The sequence below is a fragment of the Anopheles arabiensis genome, chromosome 2, assembly GCF_016920715.1.
Source record: "Anopheles arabiensis isolate DONGOLA chromosome 2, AaraD3, whole genome shotgun sequence".
NCBI lineage: Eukaryota > Metazoa > Arthropoda > Insecta > Diptera > Culicidae > Anopheles > Anopheles arabiensis.
In genome coordinates this window covers 48,236,194-48,257,755 of record NC_053517.1, presented here as the reverse complement: position 1 = coordinate 48,257,755, position 21,562 = coordinate 48,236,194, and the positions used below count along the sequence as shown (strand labels likewise).

The 21,562-nt window shown below is 45.7% G+C and overlaps 1 protein-coding gene across 3 annotated transcripts in view; it reads left to right on the top strand.

Annotated features, from left to right (window-relative positions):
• The window catches only part of LOC120902728, a 64,100-nt gene that overhangs the window by 25,537 nt on the left and 17,001 nt on the right, over positions 1 to 21,562 (top strand). For all 3 annotated transcript variants that reach the window (XM_040311717.1, XM_040311727.1, XM_040311732.1), the window contains exon 3: positions 15,777 to 15,898. In XM_040311717.1, the coding sequence (XP_040167651.1) occupies positions 15,777 to 15,898 (122 nt within the window). The remainder of the gene's footprint in view (positions 1 to 15,776; positions 15,899 to 21,562) is intronic.

Genomic DNA, 21,562 nt, shown 5'->3' with positions numbered 1-21,562 from the left:
CGTTTGGTTAACGCATTGCCCATTGGTTGCTATTAATTAGTGAGCATTATGGGACATTAATTAGGAATCTTTACTGTTAACTGATGAGGCTACTGGAACAAGCACTAATGCGTACTCTTTCACTAAACATTTATTTGCATAACTCAATCGAACGCGTGGAAAAGTATACTCAATTGCGCAATGTATCAGTATGTACACTTCTCCACACAAACAATAGCTGATGCGCCCGCCTTGTCCCGGCTATTTTGGTGGCCCAATCCAATAGACTGTTTCCCACTTCCGAAACAAAACGTATTAAAAGGCAAACGATTTTAAATCCTATCGGGAGAAAGAGATACAGCCAAAAGCGATCCATTAATTTACGCCGTACCATGTGCCCCGCACGGTGGCGTTTGGGTTGTGTAAAAAGTTGCAAAATTTAAATCGGGAAATGGTTTTCGCGCCATCGCTTAGTTTCGTTTCGTTTTTCGTGTATTTGCTTTGCTCTCCCCGTACCGAATGCAGCAGTGTTGCGTTTTGTTTCATTGGAGATTTGACTTGCATTGGTGCCGGTAGGGCCTTTGCTAATGTAATGCACGCCAGTGTTTTAGTGTCTTACAGTGTGTTTCTTTCACACATTTCTCCCTTGCACAGATCGATGATGGCAACGGTGGGAGATGAGTGTGTGCGAAACGGTTTCGCTGCGCGCACTCCCGGGCTGGTGCGATTGTCATAATAAGTTTTGCGGTTTGGAGCGGTTACGTATTTGCCCAGCGCCCTGCGTGTGTGTGTGCGTGTGATTGACCGGGAAACGGTGGCCCACCCGTAGATAGTTTGGTTTGCTAGTTTGTTTGTTTGCTCATTTGCAGGTGTCAATGAAACGTTTCGAGCGAGTGGAGTGGGGAATTTTTAGTAGTTTTTCTTTCCATTTTGCTCTGCCGCCTGTTTGCCATCTTGCTTACTTTGGCTATTGAGTGCATTTTCCTAGTAGTTCAAATGCTTACACACACGCGAAGAGAAAGGTTTTCAGCTAAGCTTTTCAACCACCCCCGTCCAGGCCTGCTTTTGATCAATCAAGCTTCGTTAGTCGAAAGGAAAAACAACGAAACCCACTGAAGGGTCTCGTTTCGGGGTTGAGCGAGGGCGTTTTGTTACGTTCGCGCGGAAAAACAACGACGAAATGCGTGCGCCGGTTAAGTGGGCGACGAAAAACTGACTTAGCCTTGTTTATGTAATCCCTTTTAAGGTGTTACAATAATTAGTGCTTTACATTCAACTGTATCACACTGTATCTAAGAGCTATCCTGCGGGGGGTAAGAAGGTTTAAGTAGCTGGTGATTGTTTTCCATCCTGCCTGCCAAAGATTTCCCAAATTTCCCAAACCCATAAGCCTACCTTGGTGTAGCATTTTGTTTGTCGTTTAATTAAGTTGTACACGCCGCGGCACGGTGTATGGTGACGAGGTGCATCGTTTTGATAGACAGACCGACAGACAGCCTGTGTCCACCGATGTGGGTCACACACACAGTGGTGTCGCGTCCTACGTCGGCCGCCGCTTCATGGGGGTGTAAATATTTGCCGCCGACATACAGCAATGCACTTTAACGAGTGTTTACTTTTACAGCACTTCGACGTATATCACCTCCCCCACCCCCTGCGCACTCACCGGGTCGAACGAACCGGTCGATTGCGAGCGGGATTCGTTATTGATTTTGTGACCCTAAAAAAGCAATCGACTGCACAAGAAGGAGGAGTGGGTCGTGACGTTCGGCACATTGAAGCGATGCTATGGCGGAAATGTTTATTTGTTTACTCACTTACTGTGCTGTCAATTATTAGGCAGCCGAAGGTATTTGTGCCATGTTTTTGTTTTTTTAACCATTTACCATGGAAAACTGCATATTCGTGTTGTTTTCGGGTAGGTCAGCAACGGGTACTTAGGAAGAGTCCACTGGACTGTTTTATTTATTATCTTTCAGGTGACCTCGAGCCAATAAACAAAGTGTGGAGTGCGAAAGCACATCCAATTGTTTTATTTTTGAGTGGCACATTAATCAATTGACTTGTTACAAGCGAAGTTCACGCTTCTGTCTGAATGTTAGTCAACAAACCTACAGTACAATCTTGATTTGCACCAAAGGTAGCAAAAGAGCGTAAAACAGTTTGTAAACTCGCTTTGCTTGTTTGCTTGACTTATGTGTTTTTACTATATTCGTTCCTTTCCCCTAATATGTTTATGTTTTCTTAACATTTTGTTTTCGTTTTCCAGTTTTTGCCTCCAGCCCTATTTTCCTTTCCATGTTGATTTTTACTCACAGTCTTTTTTTAATTACACGTTTTGAAAGTACACCATAATGATACTTGAGCACTCGCAGCGCTACGTTGTTCGTGTACTACTCCCGTTAGCGAACGAACGTACTGGGAAAGCATCGCAACCACAGTTTCCGGCACAAAGCATCCCGCCAACATCGTAACCACCCAGGGGACGTGCAAAGAGAGACACAGAGAAAGAGAAAGACAGCACCGTACCCAGCGGGGACGATCCAAAATTCGCACAGTCGCAAGATTAGGCCGGGCCTGCCTTTGGAAGTGCTCTTTGCCAAGTGGAGTGCGCGGCCGGTGGAAAGTGCATCACCACATAACCATCGCTCCAGTTTCGCTTTTCTGCGAGAGTGAACCAAAAGCACCGTTCGTTCGGCACGCCTGGCTCTCGGTGCGGATTGGTGCGATTTGGGGTTTTGCGAATTTTTCCGCCATTGAGGCCGCCGCTCACGAGAGTGCACAGTCACAACAGGGGGAGCAGCAAGACACCATCCCGCACCATGCTGGTCCCGTCCGAATACCCCGCCAGCCAGCCGGCTAGCATGCCTTAGGACGCTGGAATATTTCGAGTGTGTGTGTTTTTTGCCCGCGATGCTCTACATTTTCCGGCAACTGGGTTTTCCGCCCCTGGTAAACCAATGTGTGCGTTGTCTCTTTTTCGCTCACCTAGCGAGAGCGGTTAGACATTCGAGTGCTGACCGAGTAACGGTCCTTTGCCAATTTTACGGCATGCTTCAGCCACACTGCGCTCTGTTGTGACGCCGCGGCGAATACTTGTAGCGATGCACACGACAAGCCACGCTGCTCGGATGACTTTAAAAAAACAAGCCAATTTGTCGTTTCGTTGAGGAAAACCATCCGCCATGTCAAGTGTTCGCTGTAAGTACCGCGATGCTGGCAGGTCGGCAAGCGTGGTTGAAGATTTTCTGAGGCCATATTTCAAATATGGCGCGCTTGTGTATGACATCGGAAGGCCACAGCGTTGTGCTCGATTTTGTATTCTCCTATGCTCCATTTTGGGCAGCCGTCGGTGGACAAAATGATGGAGCACAAAAGCGTCTCACGAAATGCTGCCGAAGCACACGCGGACGCACGGACCAATCGGGACGGGACGCTTTCATTTTCCTTCCACTTCACAAGCTTCCAGCAATGACGCATGAGGTCGGACGGTGACAATTGGGGACCGACAGACGGTATCTCCAGCAGGGTACCCCTTACCCCTCCCCCTCAGGGTCATCATACTAATGTGTCGCCAGGGGATGTGCTGGCGGGTGGACGGGTTCACAAACTAATGAAATAATGCTCATTCAGGCGCGACATTCAACATCCCTGAACTGCCGAATATGGCGCAGGAATTCAAAGGCAATCTGTCCGCTCAGGGGGTTCTTTTTGTGTGAACCCCACCAACCGGAGATGCAATCGTTTACCGTCAATTGAATCGACGTTAACGACGGTAGCTGTCTCCTCCTACCCCACACCGGGAGAAGGGTACGGTAACTCGAGCGTGGGAATTGGAATCGACGGTTAGTAGTCGTCGCGCCCTGTCGTACCGGTGGACTGTGTACGAGTGTGACTTTCGCGACGCTCAGCAATGGCATGCAAACACACGTGTAGGGGGGAAAAAGGGTGCGCGAAAAAGAAAGGGAAAACACACAGCTATTCCGTCAAGGTTACGGTGCTTGAAATTTAGCTATTTGCCGCCGGTACTATTTTCGAACTCATTACAGTTCTCTTAGAACGTTCGGTTGCATCGCTCTGTGTTTGGTTACAATTCTTCGGAAGTTTGTGATCTCGTGCGATCAGCTTCGGAGGAAGAATTCGTTTGGAAATAAAGTTTTTCTCCCTCCGCGATTCGACAAGTGTGGGGAGAAAGGGAATGTAGCAACTTCCCCGGCTGGATAACCGATTATGAAATTGCAAAATGATGAAATTCCACAATTGTGCTGTCGCTCATGCGTAAACGACCGAACGACCGAGGGCGAAAGGGCTTGTCACCAAGGAACAACCGATGATTACCTCGACACTGTCGCGCAAAGTGGCAGCGGAAAGCGCTGTCTAAGGGCTCTCCATCTTTCTTTCGTTATCGGTTTTCTGGCCGGTTTTACAGACACAGTATCATGTTGCCGATTTGCACCGGCCGGGAGGGCGCTACTGTACCGATAGTGTTGTGGAGTAACCAGTTTCTATTCGTCCCGCATGGTGCGGGGCATAATGTCATCTCCGCCCAGTCTTACAGCATCATCAATGATCTAGGCCTTGGCGATCAAGTACGAACGGCGCGCTGTGGCGGTTGTTGCGGTTTTATCGCTCGGTAGGCCAGTGCGTGCGCCTGTGTGACATCATTTTTACCTTGGCGGGACCTAAGATTACTTACCGGAGCGTACCGAAAGAATGTGATTCTGCTTGCCAATGAGGCGGGAGGGAGGAATGTTAATTTGCGTTGGATTTGCGTGCGTCCATGGGTGGAAAAGTGGAAGCAGCAGCGAAAAATGGATGCAAAAATGAGAGAAGCAGTGTGGAATGCTGCGATGATTATGGGAATCAATTGCTACTTTAGGGTGCCCGGCATTAATGGTAGCAAACGTGGAACAGGGGGATTGCGAAAGTAAAATCGATTTCAGCCGTAAATGGAACGCAACAAATTTGGTCACATGAAATTGCTCGACTCCAGATGATTGCTGTTAAATTAGAGGTATGGGTGGGCAAGAGCGGATCAAATTATAGGAAAGCTGCTAAAGAAACATGAATTGAATTCAATCTTTTAGATATTTACCGAAAATTAGCAGTACTCGTAAGAACTTATGATTTGATAATTTAATACCCGATGCTTGTTTCTAACGGAGTCATAAGGCTCATTTCTTTAAATTATTGCCTCAACAATCGAGGTTTTTGTCAGCGTCATTGGCTCGTTTCTTTCTAATGATAGAGAGGCGTCTGATGCCAGGAAATGATGTTTTCAGATATATCATTTCGTGTGCTGATATTTATATATTTACAGTCAATAACTTCTAACGACGCGATCCAATTGCTGAAAACATCGAAACCATGAGTCAAACCTTTACTAACCTGAAATTTTGCTTGTGGGTAAAAGGTGAATATAGTATAATGTAATAAGGTAAATTGTTTTAAGTTGGAAGTTGACGCTGGAGGTTGATCCTCTGTACCTCTGTTTTGCCCTCCACGATACATTGCCCCCGTGTTGCACATAGATGTAAGATGATCTAAGATGGAGAAGTGAATCAAAATGTTAATATTTCACCAGAAGCGGCTGCGCCAAACATGGAACCCACTTAGACAAGATGCGTTTTGAGAACTGCGCTGATCGTGCAGTTTTGCTGTGCAGTTCGGGCGAAGGAAATGCATTTGTTTTAAAAATAACATCAGCTCCCTGTTGATCCCAGCTACGGAGAAACTGGGCTAACGAGCGATTTAGAACGCGCGGGATTTGCCTGCGGAAAGCACGCGTGCAAGATGCTGCCATGATGCACTGGGAGAGGATCGTCCGATTGGTGCGTTGGTACTCCGTGCAGCAGAGGATCGGGTTTGCACCAGGGGCTACGCACACAATTGCTCGGTAAAATTACCGTGACACAAAACGTGAGCGAGAGCAGATGAGCGGAAAATCTGATTACCCCAGGGCGAGAGACGTCAGTGTATTGGGGGTAGGTTTTTTTTGTTGTCCCCCAACCGTGCCCTGGAAGCTGTATAGAGCAGTCTGGCGGATGAACATCAAATGAAGAAATCGGCAGCCGCTGCCGCCACGTACGATGATGGCTTCATTTGCCCGTCCTACATGGCCCCGCTCGATGCTATTTATGCTCTGGGTAGGCGGCTTTTTCTCTACCGCGGTGTTTATTTACGCTTTTACCATGCCCCCCGAGTGAAGCTGAAGGGAGTTTGGGAAGGTTTTCTGTTCGGGATGAAGTCTTCATCCATCAGGTTGCGCGTCAGGGAATGCAAACGCAGCGAAAGCTGGGACGCTCGAGGAAAGTGAAAAGAGAGATGCTTGGAGTCGCGGATGGTGCACAGATTGAGTTGTGGGTTTTAGAGATCGGCGAGAATTGTTTGTGCTTTACGGGATGTGCTTATGTTAAAATATTGTTTTGTCATGTGTGTTAATGTTGGCTGACCGTTTGATGTCGATGAAGAGGCGTATTTTTGACGAGCAATTTAGGCAACCGGTATAGATCGATTTATAACCCATTAGCATTCTCATTCTCATAAATTCTGATGCAATTTAACGATAAATAAGTTAAAAGAGTACGCGAACTGTATCTACTCATTTCAGGTACTTCTACGCTTGTTTGGATTACTTCGTTTGGATTCTAATTTTATAAATAAAAAGAAAACAGCACATAATGTAACACGAAACCTGTGACACAATAACAGTATCGCGTGTTATCCGGTTGCGTTACTTTCGCGCTCAAAAACTAGGGCAAAGCGAAAAGGGACACTGTGCGTAGGTCACCAAAGGAGAGAATGAAAACGCATGCAATATGTTCTGCTTTAAAATCCCCAAACAGTCCGCATACACACCCTCAGTGGCAGGCGGAAAAGCCGTGCCCTGGCGTGGCCGGAAAGGGAAGGCCATCCTGGCGTGAAAAACAAAACCTCGGACCGCTCGTGGTGCTCCCGTTGCATCAGCTTACGCAACGGTTGGTGACTTGGGTTGGATAGAGGGACGGTTACGATTTCCTTGCCACATTCTTGCCTCATTCCACAGTTGCCGGCGCGGCTGCCCTCGGTTGGAGCATGTGGGACGTGATCAATCACGTACCCTTCGTCCCCTGAAACCCCTTCCCCCTTCTCTCCCCCCGTCGTACAGGAGAAAGCATGTGGTGTGGTGTTGATTTGATGTTGTCTCTCTCTCTCCATCCTGCAACTACTCCGATACCGGCGGTCAGCGTTCGGATAACCGGGCTCGGGAAAGCGAATGAGAATGAAAGAAAATGCAACATCCATCGACACACTGACCCACTGCTACGTTCGCTCGCACACACACACTCACTGGCGCAGTTCTTTCGTGTGTACGCTCCATCTTCCCACACCCATAAGCCGGCTACGAATTTCTTCCAAACCCGGCAGAGGGACTTTCGTCCATGAGCGTGCGGTGGATTTCCCCGTGCGTTGAAGAAAAACATAAATTTTCCCCACGTTCCCCGAAAACAGCGGGTGAACGCGTCTCCCTTCCCCCAGAGAGCATGGATAAAAATGTGCGAGTGCCGGCTCGGAAACTCCTCGAAACGGAAAAAGAAAACAGCTCATCCAACTGGAACGCGATGGGCAGGAAGATGGTTAAAATAAACGACTTGCATATACATATTGCTCCCTCTGCCACGACCGGCTCGGAGTAAAGAAGAGGGCTGTTGGGAGCTGGGGAAAACTGGCGGCCGGCAAAAGTGTAACAAATCAGCACAAATTTTGAACGAGAGCTCCCACGCTTTTTAGGCTGTGAGCAAAGATAAAGAGAAAAAAAACGCAAAAAAAGGTTGGCAAAAGGAAGGAGATGGTGAAAACGAAACACTGCCAAGAACGTCCATGCTATTCACGGGAAAAGGTTAGGAAGTGCAGCTGGAATGGGAAGCTTTTCATTGAGAAACAGCTGGCTCTGTTGCTATGAAGCTCCGTTGCTATGGGCATGGTTCTAGAATATTGGCAGCGCAAAAAAAAGAGTAGGTAATCATCACCAAGATGACGCCCGGTTCTATTTCTTCCCGGACCAAGTCAAACCACAAATGACGCCCGTGGAAATAATCTAGAACGCGAACGAGAATCGAATCGATTCTCTTTCGTATGCGATTGCATCATTACATCATTAGCGGGGGCTTCTAGATAGTCGTTTGAGTGGAGGAGGATCTATGGGTGGTGTTTTTGTTGCTTTCGTTCAGTTTAGCCCCACCACACCGCATAAGCGCATCCGATGGATTTAATCGACGTTCGACAGTTACGCCCTTGAAGCTCGATGCGTAACGGCGCCAGGCGGAATCCATCCATCGGAAGGCGTACGGTAGCGGATGATGTCGTTGATGTTGCCGTTGCTGCTACTCACTGCACCAACGGCTACCAACCAGCCTATCTAATTCATCCGGCTTCTTACGGTTCTCGCGGCTTCTACGCTGGCGGCGCTAATCCGAAGGCGTTCGGCAAAGTGTCATACGCGTGAACGTGAAGAAGCCGCGAACGATGGTCCAACCTCGAAACGGGCACCAAGTACCCACCTCACACGCATTCCATTGCCAGTTCACGCGTCTGCTTTACGCACGAAAGGAGGAGATGTGTGCATGTGGGAGGTAGCGTACATGGCGCAAGCCTGCACTCGTGACCCCATTGGCAATCGAATGCATGTTGTGCGTTCGTGTTCGAGGTCGAATGCCGGATCTAAGCTATCGATGGTTTGATTCGCCGTTATGATACGCCTTGTGATGTGGGGGTGGTGATAGGCCGTCGTAGATCCCATTGGTAGTGGCATAAGTAGAAAGAGATGTAATGATAGTTGATGATGATGCACTAGTGTGGATAGTAGAATCAGTAGTAGAAATATTCTTAGTAACTGCCAAAAAAACAGTAATCTCAGTTGTAATAGTAGTGGTAGTAATGGTAGTAATGGTAGAAATAAAGTCAAGCCCTACTGGTTAGCATATAACTCCTACTGTATGTATAGTAGTAGTAGTTGCAACAATAGTAGCAGAATCTTAGTAGTAGTAGTTGCAACAATTGTAGCATGTTCTTAGCAGTATTAGTAGTTGCAACAATAGCAGCAGGCTTTTAGTAGTAGTAGTAGTTGCAACAATAGTAGCATGATCTTGGTAGTAGTAGTAGTAATAGTAATAGTAGCGATAGTGCTAATATTACTAGTAATTTGATGGTGGCAATAGTAGTTGTTATTGTAGCATTAGTGGTAGTAGTAGTGGTAGAAATCGTTGTAGTATTAGTTGATGTTTTACACTATGTACTATGTTGTATTTGTGTTAGTAGTAGTAACAGCTGCTTACATTGAAAAAATCTGTGTTTTGACATGTTTGTGAGTCAAAAGCAGTCAATAATTAGCTTAATATAGTAATAGTAATTGTTAAAAAAAAAGAAAAAAAAAGGATGTGAAAGTGATGATAGTAATAAACGTAGTAGTACTTTTTATTCTATTAGCATTAATTGCAGTAGCATAGATGCAGTAGAAGAGTAGCAGTTTAAATGTTTGTTTTATTCCTGTCTAAATCAACATTGGATCTGGTACACTGGGAACGAAAAACCTACTACAAACCCGATTTTTATTTGCACCTTTTAATATTTTTAGTTTTATGTAAGAGCAGATGTTTAATTGTTTTTTTTTCGTTAGCTACAGACACATTCGTTTTTTATTCTTTTTTTTCTTCTATTTCATCGCCATCAACTTTTGTGTCCAACCTTTATGATATTGCAACACTACTAACATCATTTGTATGCTACAGAGATAGTTTCAAAATTTTTATAGCATTGGCACATTGTATATTCGTTTCATCTTCGCCATCATCATCATCATTAACATTGCATTAATAGGTACAAATTATAGACGCGTTGTATATGTCTACAAAGTTCGTTCCAATTAAGCTTTCGTAATCGCGCACTACAGCAGAGTGTGGTGGTGTGGTGTTTGTGGATCGATACGTAAAGCCGCATATCAAATCCACCCCGCGAATGATAAGGATAGCGCCCTTCTTTTTCCCATGATCGATGTTTATAGCTTAACCCTCGTAAAAATCGATGCTGAAACAATAGGCTGTTTGGCGGGGTGCGCTGATGGCCGCGTTGCTTCTCTTTTTTACACATCCCACATGCGTCCTTCTCAGCCCGCCGTTTCGTAAGCAATCGTATTAATTAGCGTTGGGATCGTCCAAAGGGAATTATGATGGACGGGGGATCGAGTGAATACCGCCCAACAGGTGGAAGGAGTGGCTTGGTAAACAAGTTGTGATTAAGATTTCAGATCTCGCCTCCCATTGCGTGGCCGTATATTTCCATCGTTTCGATCAGTCTATTATCGTTGTTGCAGCAGCATCACACCACAATTGTCGGCTATTGACGTAGGTGCACTTGGAAAATGCACTTGCGCTCGGTGCGCTTCTCAAAGGTGCGTTTGCCGCCCGGGCGCGAAGTTCCACGTTTCCACGCGTGCCTTTAAGTGCACGTGTACAGGGTGAGAGGAAACAAAATTGACCCATTAGCCTTTTCACAGTTTGAAATTTTGATCATTTCCTTGTTTGCTTCACGGTACACGCGAAAACGATGTTTGGCAGTGGTGTAGTTCTTTTTTATTTTTTTTGCATCCGCGAATTATGATCGACAGCCGAGGCACGCCCATTATGCGACCAATTAGTGGTTCAAAGTTTTCGTGCCTTCACTTTCGATTTCGCAAACTCGCGTGTTTCACGCGTGTCACATCCTGCAGGCGGAAGGAAATGTCCAAACAATTCGACTTGCCGGCGCAAACTCCCAGACTCTGAACGGGGGTGAACGGATACGAGCGAACCGGAAACCAGCACTCCTCAAAAAAAGCTAACGGAGTGACGGGGTGGCGAAAACTGCAGCCACCCAAAGTGACATAAGTTTCGGTTCGCCGACTCCCTTCACATTCGTCAATTGATCTCGCCCAGGATGCTATTACTTTTGAGCGACTTTCTCCGGTTTTGTGTGCCGGTCGCGAGCGGAGAAGAAAATCGCCGAAAAGGAAGTGAACAAACTAAAAACAAAAGTATAACGAAAATAATACGAAGCCATGTCACATTCGCGGCGAGCCAGCTTAAAACCGAAAGTGTAAAACAAAGCGGTTGGGCCCTCGCGGGGCCAGCATGTTCGCGTCAGGGTGCGCGGGATCAATGGAATTCGACCGTTTGGGTGGCATATTTTATCCCACAGCGCTCGCTTTCGTGCGAATTATACATCGGGAATTGATCTTGCGACATGCGGCGTTTGTTTTTGGGCTTTTTTTTGGCTGGGAAAGCGTTGCCATTGTTACTCCAAACCCCGGGGAGGAGGAAAAGCCTTTCTTCGTAAAAGCATTTCCCTCGAGCGCATTAAAACGATGGTGAGCGTTTGCCACCTGTCCCTTTGCCACCGCTTCTTATTAATTTGATTTTTCGACTATAATTAATCGAATTTCGTGCACTTTTCGGAAAGCAACGCAACTTTGCAACGCCTGCTTTAGGCTAAGGCACAACAGGGGGGCAGAGGTTTTATAGCTTGCGTGTCGCAGAATTAATCTATTTTGGGTTTCCTTTTCTTTGCGTACAGTCCACTGTTGACGCTACCTTTTTACTCTAGACGGAAGTCGATTAGCGCTTTAGGGTCGGAAATTGGGATTGAAAAAAAAGTAGAAACAAATCTTGCCGCAAATACAACGGGCACCTGCGATAGTCGTGCCTTGTTTGAACGCTTCGACGGTACGCTATAACACTATCGCGCTAGTGATGTGCTCTGTGGAGCGCAGCAATGACTCCGATCTGACTTCAGTTTTTTTTTGTTATTCCAAATACGACTCCGGCAATATAAGAACCAGTAGTTCCACTTGGAGTTGGAGTAGTTTTGAGTTTAAGTCGTCCGGAATTACAGTCATTCGGAGCTGAAGTCGTTCGGAGTTTAAATTGTCAGAAGTTGGAGTCGTCCGGAGTTGAAATCGTCTGGAGTTTGGAGTCATTCGGAATCGATTGGAGTCATGGTCGATTGAAGTCTGAGTTGTCCGGAGTCGTAGTTATCCAAAGTGGCATTTCGTTTGGTTTTTTATCTTTTGCTTTGCGCGTGCATCACATAAACAGGTCTTTGTTTCTAAGAAGAGCACTTATCGACGACAGTATCCTTGCTCCGGCCATCTTCGATCTGGCCGACCACGGTCCAAACCACGGTCTGACTACGACTCCGGACGACTCCGACTCCGAGCGACTGCGATTCTGACTCGAGACGACTACGAATGACTCTAACTCCCGATGACTCCGACTTCAACTCCGGACGACTCCAACTTCAACTTCGGACGACTCCAACTCCGGAGGGCTACGGAGGATTACCCATCACTACATCCAGAATCGATAGTAGTATAGAGTGCGTTGTTTGCGTGTGTATCATCTTTGCAAAGCCGGGAAACGTGCAGCGTTGATTGATTGGCCGCCACCGCACGCGGACCGGTTCGTTTGTTCACTTCCGGTTTTCGGTAACTGTCATCGATCGTTTGCCCTCCCCATTTTCTCCGCCTTGCTTACATACATACCAACCGGATCGCGAAATTGCCCGCTTCCAATGTGCGGAAATTGTTGTTTACCGGTGTGGTTGGTTTACGCGATGGAAAACGCCCTTTGCGCGCCTGCTCGCTGTCCGAAGGGTCGTTCGATGTCACCGGTAATGTGGTGTAAATGATAGAAGTCGTTAGTGTTTAAGCTTTGATTAGAATTGTGGTTTAATTATAGATATTTGCTGCTGTTTGTGTAGCGCTATAACGATTTTATTTGCATAAAAATATGATGGAAGGAGGATGCGATGATGCGAGCAGAAACTGATTAACTTTTAACTTTAGCTGAGTAGCCACTTGAAGTCCATTTCTACCATGAAAGCTGCTGCCAAAGAAGTGCTTATGTTAAATTTGTTTTAAATTGTCTGTTTTAAGAGCATTATTTACACATTTGAATAAAATAATTCGTATGGAAATCAACGGATTAAAAAAATATCATGGAAAAGTGCGGCTCTGGGCCGATTCAACCAAGCGGACAGCTCGCTGGCCTGAGTTCATGAACCTCCGAATCGTTTTCCCTCCAAAGCATATCCCCATCATAGTGCGTGAGCGAGGGAGAGGAGACGGTTTAATTTTCCTTTCTCGGTGCACACCGTGAACGCGCGCGCACACGAAGATTCACGGCCACTGGCCAACTCTCGCCCAATTTAAGCCACACAATCAAGACCGTGAAGTGTAGTGCAGCAGCAGCCGAAACAGTGCGAAAGAGAGAAAGAAAAGGCAACGCCAGCTGAGCAGATGGATGTTATCGGAAAAATAATCTACCCAGCTACTGGCGGCCTTCCGTACCACCGCACAAACCGCGCTTTCTTCGCGTTTATTTTCATCTGGCTGTGAGTATGGCGCATAAATTATGCACCCCCCCAAAAGAGAGCTTTCCTTTTAGGCGGACACCGCATCGCGCCACTGGTGGTGGACACCTTCCCAATCATCTTCTCGCACTGATCGGCGCCTAGCCCCGCTCCAATCCCTGTCATGATCAAGATCAGACGGCGACCATTACCCGAAACGCGAATGCGTGAAATTTACGTCGTAATGCTCGCTGGCTGCGCGGCCACCATTTGCAGGTGGAACAATCTATTTTCAAACGATTGCGTCTTGAGCCTTCAACCCCCGCTTCCCACCCCTTTATCCGGTAATTAGTTATGCGACAACTTGCAAAGATTAATTCACACAATACCCCAGCACTCTGGCGGACGTCGTGGAATCGCTGCTCTCCTCACCGCTGCCATCTAAACGCTGCTCTCGCGCTATTTAAATTCACGCTTGAAAGGCATGCAAAGGCACGTCGGTGGTGTGCGGTTGAGATAAGCGGTCGGTTTCGATACGGAGAGCGTCACCTTCACTCGAGCAGGCCAATTAGTGCACGACACACACACACACGGACCAGCCTCCAGCAGGAGCAGGAGGAGTGTTGTTTTTCGGAGGGAATTTATGGTGCACTTTCTTATCGGGCTTGCTTTTCAACACCACCGCACACGTTCCCAACGGGCGGTCGGTTTCAAGCCCATGTGTGCGAGTGTGTTGGCGGGACTTGAGATGATGGCGGGCGTGTCACGTTGGCAGGTTGGCACGGGGAGCATCTTATCGAGTGTGTTGTTCGCCGCATCAAAACCGACCGACCCCGGAGTGTGTGTTGTTTTCGAGAGCGTCCTGCGATGAGACGGCGGTGGCCGATTGGATGACTTTCTCCCCTATGTGCAAGCTCGTAACGATCTGGTCACCTTCGGCTGGGTGTGATCAATTAGTGGCTCACATGACGGTGATCGTTGATGATGATCGGATTTTGTTGTTTTTAACACACACCCGAATAACACTAACAGAACGTTCAACTTAAACTGTCAAACTACCATCTCTCCCACTTATGTACAATGCCTGTGCTGTCACACAAACTGCACTGTTTATGATGGGCCATTAGTGGACTTAAATGGTGCATATGTGTGTGTGTGGCAGAACTTTTTGCGAGTAATGAGATAAATTAAATCGCCGTTGCCCTAATGAGCGATGCAATGCGTTCATTGCCTTTGCGCCGGCGGTACATTTTTCGTCTTGAGGAGCACATCTCCCTACAAAGAAGGACCGATTTGCACCTTGTTGAAAGATTTACGAATGTGAGCGTTGCACTGACTGTGAGTATAGTGGTTTATTTTCTCCCTCACAGCAGACAAACTCACGGCGAAAGAGATGCTTCTCTGGGTTTTCCTTCTGTTCAACGAAACGTTTGTGTTGAAAGATCTAGAACAACCGGGGCTGTGCTGTGACTGCGCGTTGGTTTACAGTCGTAATGGAAAAATTCCTCAACGATTGCAAACCCATTCACATCGATAAGATAAGCTGTGCTAATAAATTTCTTTAAACAATCAACACCATCGGCTGTATGTATTGCGGGGGTGCAAATCAAAATTCTTCAGCAATGTTAAAATAGCAATACAGGGGTTATTGTGAGTGGGAGTTAGAGGTTGGTAGTGTATTTTTGCACCAGATAATATTTGCTTATTTATTAGGCAAGATTTAATAACACGAAAAGTTGTTTTTTCTTGGTATGAGTTGTTTTTTCTTGTGATTTAATGAGTTACACCATCAAACCTAACTAACAAGCAAATGATGACGTCTTAACGATTGAAATACTTACCTATGTTTAACAAAATGTTTTAAAATGTTAAAAACGAAACAAATGGTATGTATCATTGCAGTTTAGGGTTTATTATCCACAATAATTGAGACACATGTAGCATACTTATTATTAGTTCGTGTTAAGAATTAACTATTTTCAGGCTTTCGTAAAAAAAATATAGCATTATGGTATGAGATTTAATTTTTTTTAGTAACTCATTCAGTTAAATTGGTGTACTGTATGGTGTTTTGGTGGCTCTGACGTCATTCCGTTAAAAGCTGTTTATTAGCCTACAAAATGCTCATTATGCATGTTTGCATTTTTTTCGCCCCATCTTTTGCAAACCACAAAGATTAAATGTATCTGTAAAGAGAACGTTATCTGCAAAACTAAAACAACGTCAGAGCGCAAATCTCTTGATCATGTGGTCTTAATTGCCTCCACCGCACACCGGTAATTGCTTTGGCCGCAATGTCTCACAGCCCCTGAATATGGAGGGGATTTTACTGTACGGTGGGCAATCTTAGAATCTACATACTACTCCGCTAGATCATCCCGGATGGTGGAAAAACCGCCTTTACTAATTACCTCCATTTTTGTATCTACTTCCAGGTGACACATCGGACGACCGGTGACGTAATGGTGCTGAAGATGAATCAACGGCGCGCTAACCGGCCCAACATGTTGCGCGAGGTGCAGTTGTTGAACAAACTGTCGCATCCGAACATCCTGAGGTGAGTGTCGATCGATCGATGTGTATATCCCCATCTAGCTAGACTTTCATTCATTCGCAACGGATGAATGAAGAGGCGAGAGTGAAGTTACTACACATCTCGCTACGTGCTTCATCGATAGTCTAGTCTATGGGTGGCTAGAACACGCCACTTGGGAGAAAATGTTTACAGAAGAAGCCGGGGCACGGCTATGTAGTATAATTGATTTAAAAAGCCATTTCCCATTCTTTTTGCACCGAAGCAGAGAGCCGCTAGAGTCGATGCAATTTCTTTCCATTTGCTTACTACCCTATCCGTTCGGTGTACCCTTCAAGGATATGGCTCGATGGATCTTGATGGATTCTTGGTGGTGCAGGAAACGTCCGCGCACGCAGGGTTCGTCCTGTTTGTCTTCCTGCTAGTTGACTTTGTGGCGGGAGGACTGGGTAGAAATGGATTTGCGTTCAAATTGACTTCCGTTACAGGTTTGCATTTTGTTTTCTCCCGCTCAAGCATTTCAGGTGAAATAGGGGTGCGCCCGGCGTGTTGTCGCGCCAGGGGAGTAAACAGCATGGGAAAGTAAAAATTACACTCTATCACGAACACGCGCACAGAAATGCATTTCCTTCGCCCGTCTAGACGGGGGTGTTTGTCTGTGTTTACAAGGCTGGGCCACGCTCAGTTGGTTGGCTGTCTGGGCGGGAAGGTTGTTAGTTTGGCGGTAACGAATGCGGACAGGGAGAAAGAGAGCGAGCGCAGTATTGCATTCCATAAATCGTTCGGCTTGCAGTTATGATGGGAATGGAATGTGGTGATTGACGGTGTGTAAGAGTGTTCTGATTTAGGATACGAAATTAAGCTTGGGTGTGTCTGTTTACGCAAGGAAAGGAAAATGAAAGTAAAATTCATTTTTTTTTGTTTTTCTTCTAATGCTACGATTGATCTCGGATATGATCTTACTTATCTAGGAAATGATCAGTCGTTCTCAAAAGAAAATGGGAGTTCTCAAGATTATACACGTCGTGTCCACGAATAAATTATTTTAAAGAATTAATTGGAAATGAGAAATCTGCGAAATCAAACACCGGAAAACGACCATGCCCCCTCACTCACCCATTTCATTACATTCGGCCATGTTCAACCAACTTACACCGTGGGGTGGCGCGACTCTTATTGGGAAGATTTATTATCGACTGTAAGCGTTATGGACGTGTGCATGTGTGTGTGTTTAGTCCACCACCCACACGAGCACACGACCACAAAAGCATCCATTTTCACATTGCCAGTGGAAAACGCGATCGCCCTGTGCGGAGGAGGGCACACAAAGTTCAAGGGTCGGTGGCCCTTTACGCGTACGCGGAAAAGACGCCCAGCGCTTACACGGTTCGTCCGTAAGCTGGCGCGGAAGCTGCTGCTGGTTCGGGCAAAAAGAGTCGAGCGAGTTTTCTATGCCCAGCGAATGTGGATTATTTCAGCAATGCTTGTTGTTGTCCGTTTTCTTTTTTTCGTTTTTTTGGGGGGAATTATGAATTGAAAAGTTTAGTTCAGTCTTTTCAATTTTTCAACATATTCGTTTGCTCCCCCGGGGGCATCAGGTTGGGCAAACTATCGCTCCTGGTCGCTCCTTTGCACGTAAACTATTCAACGAATGGGTGCAGAGCAGTGTTTCGTAGGTGCTGTGGTTAGTGCTGCTTGTTTTACGCCTTCCGAGCCATGACTGGCCTTGATCCCGCTCGCTCCTTTATGCTCTCCCCCGTCCCGCCGTCTGTGGTTGGTAATTTATTCATCTTCTGCGCAAACCCTCTAAGCCGGAAATGACCGTGCGAGCGAGGCATGACTGCCAAACACAGCAGCAGCAGCCTGCCGTTGAACTTTGTTTTATTTATTTAATTGCAATCTTTAATATTGAAGCACACCGAGGGGGTGAGTTTTTCTCGTTTCGCCGTGTTTTAGCGTGACGTTGTTTGTGCGGTTTGTTTGTTTGTTTGCCGTGTATGGCGTTTTCACACAACAAAGTGTAGTTTTTTTCTGTTTGGCAATATGCAAAGCACTTCGAACGCGCTTAGTTTGTTGCAATGGTGGTTGAGGCGTCGTGCTCGTGTAGTGCTTCGATGACCGTTTCTCTTCGTCTTGGGCTCTTTTTTGTTTGTGCGTTCCTGTTTTACGGTTTTTCTTTCTGTTACTTACAATTGCTCCCGAATTGGTAAACATTACCTACCGCTTAAAGCTGGTGTTGCTCTGCTGGTGGAATTACTACTACTGACGCCACAAAAGGTGGAAATTCATCTCGCACAAAAAAAAAATGTTACCCACTATGCATGCAGCGTGTGGTGCGGCTTGCGGAATGAAATCAAAACAAATGAAATCATACGAAAGATAGCGAGAGAGAGAGAAAAAAAATAAGCAGCAATGAAAAACCTGAAAACACCTTTTAGACAACGACCTATACTTTCGCATACTAACACATACGCATGCTCAAACAGCCTTGGCAATGGAGACGCCCGATGGACGCCGGCATCAGGCGAGAGTTAGCGCCCGGCGGGGGGTGCATGCGGGCGTGTTTGCTGGGAGGAAGTTAAGAAACGAGAGTGAAAGCACTCTTCGAACACTCGCCGATCTTCTTCGGCCAACGCACTGTTGTTCGACGAATTGCCTTCCCCAGGCGCACGCCCGTTTCCCCTCTCGGTTCGCATGCGTTCGTCTGCTTCGGTTTTGCTGATCATTGTCTCCGAAGTGGTGTCTGCTTTTCTGCGCCAAAGTCTTCTTGTGTTTAAAATCCAATCATGGATTCATCAAAACATTTGTGTTTTTTTTATTAGTTTGTTGGTTTTAATTATTTTATTTATTGGTCTGTTTGATTTACAATCTTCTTATGCTCACATGTCGGTCACGCTGCAGTTTGAATTAGTTACTATTAAGTTATATTTTGGTCATATTTTAGTCATATTTTGGTGGTCATTCAATTAATTAATAAATTTGGACATTTGGACGGGTGTCCAATCACTTTCCTTCTTACCTTTGAGTACAGTTTTTTCTTCTTTCGGCACTTTGCGTTTGTCATCTGGCAGCTCATGGTACAATCATTCACAGTTAGTTTATGCACCTTCTACAACACTTGATCGTCACGAGCAACAAACGTGTTGCCTTTCTGTTCGCTTTTCCCCCCTCCTCGTCTTGTTCGCACTGTTCGGGGTGTGAAGGGAGGAAGCTAAAGACGCGTTTAACATACGCATCGCGCGAGCTCCCACCAAACAAAAGGCACAAACAACCGCGAGTGCGACGACGAGGAGAAGGATGCCGCCGTGGAGCGGCACGAGAGGGAAGGCGCACGAGAAACGATCACGTTTACGTTTGCCAAGCGTGCAAAGGCTCTGTTGTTATTTTTACGCTTAAGGTTTTATTTTCTCCCTCTGCACCGCTCTTTTGCTTCACTGCCGTTTGCCGCTGCTGTGGCGGGCGGCCCATCTTTCGCGATTAGCGCTGCACTTGATGAAGAGAGTGTTTCGCATAAATTGTAGGAGGTGAGCGAGTGAGATGCAGCGAGAAACTGTTGGACTCCTCGATTAAAGGGAACCTGGGGGAGGGTTGAAACAGTTCGATTTGCCCTGTCTGTTGGGATGCTATGTTTTGCGTTATGCACACACACACACACCAAGTGTAGGGCCAGCAGGCAAGTCAATGTTGCCCACCAACTAGCGCAAAACGTGCAAACGGCCTGTGTAGTTGTGGGAGGCGTTGTTGAGATTTTCACGACACGGGTCTATGAACTTGCTGAAGGTTACGGTTGGTGCAAAGGCTCGGTTTGCAGACGATTTCGTTGTGTGGCGAGAACTGCAATTGGTGCGATCCCACCATCCCGCTCGAAGATCTCGGGGTACATTTCACTGCGATTTGCTTTTATTTTTTCAGTTGGATTTTCCGACCCTTAGGTCGATTGTACAAATGTTTGCCTTATTCTGGAGTGCAAACCAGCTCTGGAATTGAAACGGCACAACGATAAGGGAATCAAAGCATTCACGGCTAAATTTAATGCTATGTATATTATGCTACGCCGAAAAATAGTTTGCACGTAGTTTTACCTTTTTTTAAAAAAAGGTTTTTTTTCATATTTGTATGGGAAAAAATCTTCAGATCCTATTTGCGTAATGTAATGGAAAAGTTCTACATTTTTCGTTTTTATTTGATAAATAGAATGCAGTTTATGATTATTAACAGCAAAAAATTCTATAATTACAATGAATGCATTTTCTCCCTTTTTATTAATAAAACCTTAAACTATTGAAGGTAAACTTCTTATATCATTTATTATACTATCATGAAATCCCACAATACACAAAAGAATGATGTACTTTTCGTGTTGAATTTAAAAATGTAATTAATTGTCAACTTCTTGTTTTAAGACAAGAATTTTCTCCCAAGTTATTTGAATTATGAGGTCATTTATTATTGCGCTGCGTACTGCTGAAGGGCGTCCTTCAATATTGGCAGAAGTATATGGTCCACGGACAACGACGACGACGACGACTAAAGATCACATAAACAAAAGTGAAACCATTTTCCCATTCTGTCGGTTCGTCGCTGTCAGTATCAATTAATCAGCTGTAAAATTTGCCCATACGGTCGTGTACCAAATGAACAACAATGTTGCACAAGATGGAACGCTTCGTAACAAGCATTTCAGTTTGCGATCTTCCCGTCATCTTCCTTCGGTTCGGCTCAATTTACGCTGGCCGCTTAGTGTACAAACAAATCACATTGAATCATCGCAGACGAGCACGGGAAGGATTACCCCTAGCAAAATCGGCATGATGCGTGTGCGAGTCCCGTTTGTTTCGCTAGACGTTTGTTATTGCTTTCAACGTGTATGTTCTGTGTTGTGTTGTTTCGTGTGTGTGTTTTCATGCTGTGACGCCCATCCTCAGTTTTGGCTACAAAGTATTTTTTTAGTTGTTGTTGTTCTTTGCTCACTTCCGAAAATACCGCGTGGGTGTAGGTAGAAGCTATTTTCGGGTCGCGCATGAACAACCTGTGTGCTATTTTGAGCAGCATGAAGAATTTGAATAATTTGGCGGCGTGTTTTATTTTTATGTTTTTGTGCGAAACGGCATGAATTCGGTTGACCCTATAATTTGGTGACGTTATACGGTATTACAATAATTACAGTGCTAGGGATATGTTATTGTATAGTTGTTGACTAAATTGTATTTTTTCGCCGCAACAAAAATAGAAGAAAAAATGAAAGCGATGAGATCCTAAACGCACAAAATGTTTTCTCTGTTTTGTTGTTCACCAGCAGCATATTTTCGCAATCAATAATTCATTTCTGCGAACTCAACCCGCTTTATACATTTCACTTTATGCTATTTTTATGCCGCAGGCAAAACTGGATATTTGCATACGGATGTGTATTAAATAACCAAATCTCCCTTCTCACTTTCATCGAGTGCGGGACCGAAAATTGTAAACCGAACATTGCCAATAAATGCGGTCCGGAGATGTTTTTACGAGACAACAATTAACAGCCCCAAATTGTTCAACATTCCTTTCCATTTTGTTGCTGGCGGGAAATGCAGGAAGTTACAATGCAGCGTCCACGATACAATCAATTACGAAAATATGCTACGATGGACCATTGCACTCCTTCAACAGCCGGTCAGTAAGCCCATTGCATAACTCAGGCAAAGG